At 53.0% G+C, this 8,002-nt stretch overlaps 1 protein-coding gene across 1 annotated transcript in view; it reads right to left on the bottom strand.

The window, feature by feature from the left end:
• Nucleotides 1-3,648: 3,648 nt before the first annotated feature.
• The window catches only part of LOC103805751 (tubulin beta-7 chain-like), a 9,077-nt gene continuing 4,723 nt past the window's right edge, over nt 3,649-8,002 (bottom strand). Inside the window, 5 exon segments of the mRNA XM_009078410.1 lie at nt 3,649-4,065; nt 4,068-4,482; nt 5,196-5,440; nt 5,999-6,109; nt 6,911-7,019. Coding sequence (XP_009076658.1) covers nt 3,671-4,065; nt 4,068-4,482; nt 5,196-5,440; nt 5,999-6,109; nt 6,911-7,019 — 1,275 coding nt within the window. The 3' untranslated portion in view covers nt 3,649-3,670.

The raw sequence follows: 8,002 nt of genomic DNA, 5'->3' as shown, positions 1-8,002 counted from the left end.
GGGGGCACAGGTACACCTGGGGGGCACCTGGGCACACCATGGGATAATTGGGATGCACTGGGACACACTGGGGAACACCTGGGGGGTAACTGGGATGTACTGGAACATACCTGGGGACACCTGGGGGTAACTGGGATGCACTGGGACACGGGGCTAACTGGGATGCACTGGGACACACCTGGGGACACCTGGGGGTAATTGGGATGCACTGGGACACACCTGGGGACACTTGGGCCAGACTTGTGCCACACTCCCTGTGCCACAGGTGGTGCCACCTGAGTCTCTGCTCACTGTCCTGTCCCCACAGGTGACCCCGAAGGAACCAGAGACTGTCTGAGCCACCCCCCGAAGGAACGAGAGACTGTCTGAGCCACCCCCACCTGTGCCCAGGTGCCAACTCCTGTCCCCAAGGCACACCTGGACCCTCAATGCCACCTCCACCTGTGCCCAGGTGCCAACACCTGTCCCCAGGGCACACCTGGACCCCAAATGCCACCACCACCTGTCCCCAGGAGCCATTACCCCCACCCCACCTGTGCCCAGGTGCCAACACCTGTCCCTGAGTGCCACCATTTGTCCCCAAGTGTCATTACCTGTCCCTAGGTGCCCCCAACACCCCTAGGTGTCCCCAAACCATTAAAGTTGCTGCAGTGACACCAATGGAGTCGATCTACTTTGGGGGGAAGGGACAGGTTGGGGACCCCCAGGTGACCCCAAGGTGCCCCCCAGGTAGCTGTGCCCAGGTGCCAACACCTGTCCCTGAGTGCCACCATTTGTCCCCAAGTGTCATTACCTGTCCCTAGGTGCCCCCAACACCCCTAGGTGTCCCCAAACCATTAAAGTTGCTGCAGTGACACCAATGGAGTCGATCTACTTTGGGGGGAAGGGACAGGTTGGGGACCCCCAGGTGACCCCAAGGTGCCCCCCAGGTAGGACAGGAGCTCCAGGTGAGTCTTTCCCCTGGTTTATTGGTGCCCAGGGGCAACTTTTCAATATGAAAAACCAAACAAACAGGCAAAAAAAAAAAAACACCAAAAAGGGCAAAAAGCAACTGAAAATGGGACAGGAATCACCGAAACTGGGGTAAAGGGCCCAAAAATGGAGAGAAATGGAGAAAAAAATGGGAGAAATGGAGGAAAATATGGACAGGAATAGACAAAAAATGGACAGAATTGGAGCAAAAATGGGGTAAATTGACCAAAACTGGGGGAAATGGAGCAAAAATGGAGATAAATGGTCCAAAACTGGGGGAAATGGACCAAAAATAAAGAGAAATGGACCAAAAAAATGGAGAAAAATTGAACTAAATGAAGCCAAAATGGGCAAAATTGGACCTAAATGGACCAAAATGGGCAGAAATGGAGCAAAAGGGGCAAAAATGGACAGAAATGGGACAAAAATGGGGGAAATGGACACAAATGGAAAAAAAATGAGGAAAAATGGACAGAAATGCTCCAAAAATGGGGGGAAATGGACATAAACTGACCAAAAATGGACGTAAGTGGACCAAAAATTAAGACATAAATGGCCCAAAATAGACCTAAGTTGACAAAAAAAGTATCAAAAGGACCAAAAATGGCCCCAAAATGACTCTAAATGAACCAAAATGGCCCAAAGATGCCCCAAAATTTAACTGAAATGGGAGAACTGAGCCCAAAATGGTCCAAAGTCCTGAAAAGAGGAGAAAATGAAGTCAAAAATAGGTAAAATATGGAGAAATGAACCAAAATGAGGGAAAAGAAGCTAAAAATAGAGAAAATGTGATAAAAAAATGGAGGAAATGTGACCAAAATGGAGGAAATGTGACCAAAAAGCCAAAGCTGAGGAAGATGAAGGTCCTGGGGACGATGATGAAGGTCAAGGAAGTCCAAGGCTGAGAAGGAGGAAGGTCAAGAGGTCCTGGTGCCAGTGATGGTCAATGGTGTCTTCCTGGTGCCGAAGATGAAGGTCAAGAGGTTCTGGTGATGAAGGTCAAGAGGTTCTGGTGATGGTGATGATGGTCAAGAGGTCCTCATGAGGATGAGGAAGGTCAAGAGGTCCCCATGAGGATGAGGAAGGTCACCGGCTCTGAGGGTGGTGAAGGCCACAGACTCTTGGAGGCCAACGATAAAGGCCAAGGCCTGTCCCAAGAGGATGATGAAGGCCAAGGACTCTCTGAGGAGGAGGATGAAGATCAAGGACCTTCCAACGAAGGCCAAACGCTCTTTGGGGCCGACGCCCAAGGCCAAGTGACCAACCATGATGAAGCCCAAGGACTTGTTGGGGCTCTTTGAGGAGGAGGATGAAGATCCTCGAGGACCATGAGGAGAACCAAAGGCTCTTTGGAGCTCCTTGAGGCTCTTCAAAAAGATGAAGAGCAAAGGCTGGAGAAGGTCTCTGAGGGTTGAGGAGTCTCCACTGACCACGGTGAGTTGGGAGGACGATGATGTGGAGGATGAAGGTCAACAATGGCTTCGAGAACATCTACTCCATGGCCAAAGTCAACACAGAAGGTTCTCCAAGACCATGATGAGAAACAGGAGGTTCTCCAAGACCATGATGAGAAACAGGAGGTTCTCCAAGACCATGATGAGAAACAGGAGGTTCTCCAAGACCATGATGAGAAACAGGAGGTTCTCCAAGACCATGATGAGAAACAGGAGGTTCTCCAAGACCATGATGAGAAACAGGAGGTTCTCCAAGACCATGATGAGAAACAGGAGGTTCTCCAAGACCATGATGAGAAACAGGAGGTTCTCCAAGACCATGATGAGAAACAGGAGGTTCTCCAAGACCATGATGAGAAACAGGAGGTTCTCCAAGACCATGATGAGAAACAGGAGGTTCTCCAAGACCATGATGAGAAACAGGAGGTTCTCCAAGACCATGATGAGAAACAGGAGGTTCTCCAAGACCATGATGAGAAACAGGAGGTTCTCCAAGACCATGATGAGAAACAGGAGGTTCTCCAAGACCATGATGAGAAACAGGAGGTTCTCCAAGACCATGATGAGAAACAGGAGGTTCTCCAAGACCATGATGAGAAACAGGAGGTTCTCCAAGACCATGATGAGAAACAGGAGGTTCTCCAAGACCATGATGAGAAACAGGAGGTTCTCCAAGACCATGATGAGAAACAGGAGGTTCTCCAAGACCATGATGAGAAACAGGAGGTTCTCCAAGACCATGATGAGAAACAGGAGGTTCTCCAAGACCATGATGAGAAACAGGAGGTTCTCCAAGACCATGATGAGAAAGGTTCTGTTCTCCAAGACCATGATGAGAAACAGGAGGTTCTCCAAGACCATGATGAGAAACAGGAGGTTCTCCAAGGCCAATGACGCAGAAGGTTCTCCAAGACCATGATGAGGAACAGAAGGATCTCCAAGGCCAATGCTGAGGAACAGAAGATTCTCCAAGGTTAATGAAGTGGAAGAGAAGGTTCTCCAAGACAATGATGTGGAAGAGAAGAAGGTTCTCCAAGGCCAATGATGAGGAACACAAGGGTCTCCAGGGACAGTGACATGGAAATGAAGGTTCTCCAAGGCCAACGATGAGGAAGAGAAGGATCTCCAAGGACAATGATGTGAAACAGAAGGATCTCCAACGACGAGGAACAGAAGGTTCTCCAAGGACGACGATGCGGCAGTTGAGGCTCTCCGAGCAAGATTCTGAAGTCCTCCCAGGCCCATCAAGCCTCTTCTTCGGCCTCTTCCCCAAAGTCCTCCTCCTCCTCAGCCGTGGCGTCCTGGTACTGCTGGTACTCACTGACCAGGTCGTTCATGTTGCTCTCGGCCTCGGTGAACTCCATCTCGTCCATGCCCTCGCCCGTGTACCAGTGCAGGAAAGCCTTGCGGCGGAACATGGCCGTGAACTGCTCCGAGATCCTCTTGAAGAGCTCCTGGATGGCGGTGGAGTTGCCGATGAAGGTGACGGCCATCTTGAGGCCTCGCGGGGGGATGTCGCACACGGCCGTCTTCACGTTGTTGGGGATCCACTCCACGAAGTAGGAGCTGTTCTTGTTCTGCACGTTCAGCATCTGCTCGTCCACCTCCTTCATGGACATGCGGCCGCGGAAGACAGCTCCACGGTGAGGTAGCGGCCGTGGCGCGGGTCGCAGGCCGCCATCATGTTCTTGGCATCGAAGACCTGCTGGGTGAGCTCGGGCACGGTGAGGGCGCGGTACTGCTGGCTGCCGCGCGACGTCAGCGGCGCGAAGCCAGGCATGAAGAAGTGCAGGCGCGGGAAGGGCACCATGTTGACGGCCAGCTTGCGCAGGTCAGCGTTGAGCTGGCCGGGGAAGCGCAGGCAGGTGGTCACTCCACTCATGGTGGCCGACACCAGGTGGTTGAGATCGCCGTAGGTGGGCGTGGTCAGCTTCAGCGTGCGGAAGCAGATGTCATACAAGGCCTCGTTGTCGATGCAATACGTCTCGTCCGTGTTCTCCACCAGTTGGTGCACGGATAAGGTGGCGTTGTAAGGTTCTACCACCGTGTCCGACACCTGAGGGGACAACCGGGGGTCAGCAGGGGCAGGAGGGGTCCAAGGGGGCAAGACCAAACCTTCAGGGACCTCTTGGGTCATCCAGTCCAACCCTTGACCTCTCCGGTCATCCAGTCCAACCCCTGACCTCCCACAGACCTCTCAGGCCATCCTTCATCTGTCATGAGTCCTACAAGATCTCCAAGAGCATCAAGTCCAACCCTTGACCTGCCATGGAATCATCAAGGGTGGAAGAGATCAATTCTGACCACCTCCAACCCTTGACCTGTCCTCAGTCCCTGGAAGGTCTCTGAGCTCATCCAGTCCAACCCTTGGCCTATCATGGACTCACACAAGGTCTCTAAGAGCACTGAGTCCAACTCACCTGGGCCATCTCCTACCATGACCCCTGAGACCTCCAGGGATGGTCCCACCTGGACCTGTCTCCACCCCAACCCCTAGGAAACACCTCAAAACCATCAACTCTTCTCCTCAACTTGGTGACATCTCCACAACCTTCACCCACATCATCCTCCAAGTCCTCCTAGAGCTCCAACCCCTCCAGGGCTAGTCCCACCTCCATCCCTAACCCCTACAAACCACCTTGAGCTCACCAACTCTTCCACCCCAACTCGGTGACACCTCCATAACCTTTCACCCACATCATCCTCCAAGTCCTCCTAGAGGTCCAACCCCCCCCCGGGCTGGTCCCAGCTCCACCCAGGAGGTCCTACCTTGGGTGAGGGCACCACGCTGAAGGTGTTCATGATGCGATCGGGGTACTCCTCCCTGATCTTGGAGATGAGCAGGGTGCCCATGCCCGAGCCGGTGCCACCACCCAGGGAGTGGGTCAGCTGGAAGCCCTGGAGACAGTCACAGCTCTCGGCCTCCTTCCGCACCACGTCCAGGACCGAGTCCACCAGCTCAGCACCTTCTGTGTAGTGACCCTTGGCCCAGTTGTTGCCAGCGCCGCTCTGGCCTGGAGGGAGAACACGGACAAAGGTCATTGAGGAGCTTCAAACCACTTCAGGAGCCTAAAATGGTCTTTGAGGGCCTTCAAATCACCACTGAGAAGCTTCAAGCTGCTTTCAAGAGCTTTAAATGCTCTTTGAGGACCTCCAAACCCTCTTGAAGACCCCAACACCTCCCCAGTGACCCTTGAGGACCTCTAAATCCCCCGATGACCTCCAAAGCCTCCGTGATGACCTCTAACCCTCCCTGAGGATCCTCAACCCCTCCTTGATGACCTCTAACCCCCCAAGGACCTCCAAACCCCCCGAGGACCCTAAACCCCTCCTTGATGACCTCCAAACCCCCTGAGGTCCCTCAACCCCTCCTTGATGACTTCCAAACCCCCTGAGGACCCTCAACCCCTCCTTGATGACCTCCAAACTCCACTGAAGACCCTCAACTCCTCCTTGAAGACCTCCAAAACCCCGTGAGGTGAGGACCTTCAACCCCTCACTGATGTCCTCCAAACTCTCCTGAGGACCCCAAACCACCCTGAGGACCTCCAACCCCTCCAGGTGTAACTGACCGAAAACGAAGTTGTCCGGCCTGAAGATCTGCCCGAAGGGTCCGGAGCGTACGGAGTCCATGGTGCCAGGCTCCAAGTCCACCAGGATGGCCCTGGGCACATACTTCCCACCTGTGGGGACACCTGGGAGGTCACCTGGAGGTCACAGGGTCACCAGGACCCCAAAACTGACCTAAACCCACCCAAAATCGGCCAAAAAATGGCCAAAATCCAACCAAACCCACCCAAAATGGGCCCAGGTGGCACCAGGAGGTGCCACAAGACACAGGTGACACCTGGGGGCACACCTGGGAGGTCACAAGGTCACCACAACCCCAAAATTGATCCAAACCCACCCAAAATGGGCCCAGGTACCCCAAGGTGTGTTTTGATCCTGTCCCACGGGCCTCAGGGGTGCCCAAGTGACCCTTGGGGGCACCCCAGGTATGCCCGGAACACCCCCAGGTGTCTGTGAAGGCAGCCCAGGTCTGCCCAGGTGCCCCCAGAGGCAGCCTAGGTGTACCCAAAATGCCTCCCAGGTGTCCCCAAGGGCCACCCCAGGTGCCCCCAAAATGCCCTCAGGTGTCCACAGGTGTCCCCCGGTGTATCCCATGTGACCCCAGAGGCAGCACAGGTGCCCCCAAAATGCCCCCAGGTGACCCCAAGTGCAGCCCAGGTGTGCCTAGGTGTATCTAGAACACCCCCAGGTGCCCCCACAGGCACCCCAAGTGTGCTCAAGTGCCCCCAGGTGTCTCCAACACACCCCCAGGTGTGCCAAGGTGTACCCAGGTGCCCCCAGAGGAGCACAGGTGCCCCCAGGTGTACCCAAAACACACCCAGGTGTATCCTAGGTGCCCTCAGGTGTGTCCCAGGTGCCCCCCAGAGCTCCAAGGTGCAGTCAGGTGTGTCTGAAATGCCCCCAGGTGTGCCCACCTGTGGCCTCATTGTAGTAGACACTGATGCGGTCGAGCTGCAGGTCGCTGTCCCCGTGGTAGGTGCCCGTGGGGTCGATGCCATGTTCATCGCTGATCACCTCCCAGAACTGAAACCGTTTGGGGAGAAAAACAGTGAGTTTGGGCAAAAGAGAATTTAGAAGAAAAAAAGGAGAATTTGGGGGGAAAAACACTGAGCTTGGGCAAAAAGGAGTTTAGGAGAAAAAAAAGGAGAATTTGGGGTAAAAAGAAGTTTGAGGGAAAAACAGTGAGTTTGGGGGGAAAATGAGTTTGGGGGAAAAAAGGAGAATTCAGGGGAAAACAGTGAGTTTGGGGAGAAAAACTGAGTTTGGGAAAAAGGAGTTTGGGGGAAAACAGGTGATTTTGGGGGTGAGAACGGTGATTTTTGGGGTCACATTTAAAGCCATTAGAACCTGAAAAGGAAATTTGGGGTGAAAAAAAGGGGATTTGGGGTCTGAAAATGGATTTTTGGGGGGGGGAAGGAGATTAGGGGGCAAAAAAAGGGAGACTTGGGGGCAAAAAAAGGGGGCAGATTTTGGGGTCATTCCAAGCCATTATGACCTGAAAAGGGAGTTTGAGGGTAAAAAAGGGAATTTCAGGTCCTGAAAAGAGGCCTTGGGTGAAAAAAAGGGGATTTTGGAGCCTGAAAGGGGATTCTGGGGAGAAAAAAAAGGAGATTTTGGGGAAAAGGGGCAGATTTTGGGGAAAAAAAGGAGGATTTGGGGGGAAAAAGGAGGACTTCAGGGGGCAATAAAAGGGGATTTTGGGGTCATTCCAAGCCGTTATCACCTGAAAAGGAAGTTTGGGGTTAAAAAATGTGATTTTGGGTCTGAAAAGTGAGATTGGGGGCAAAAAAGGAAATGTTTTTGGGGAAAAAAAAGGGATTTGGGGGCAAAACAAAGGGGGATCTTGGGGAAAAAAAACGGGATTTTGGGGCAAAAAAAGGGGGACACGGGGGCCAAAAAAACTGGGGACTTGGGGGCCAAAAAAATGGGGATCTGAGGGCCAAAAAAGTGCAACTGATGTGGAGGCAAAAAAAAAAAAAAAAAAAAAAAAAAAAGATTGGGGAAAA

This window comes from Acanthisitta chloris, unplaced genomic scaffold (assembly GCF_000695815.1).
Source record: "Acanthisitta chloris isolate BGI_N310 unplaced genomic scaffold, ASM69581v1 scaffold15647, whole genome shotgun sequence".
Classification (NCBI taxonomy): Eukaryota; Metazoa; Chordata; class Aves; order Passeriformes; family Acanthisittidae; genus Acanthisitta; species Acanthisitta chloris.
Note: the sequence above shows the minus strand (reverse complement) of the source record. Positions and strands in the feature narration are given on the sequence as shown.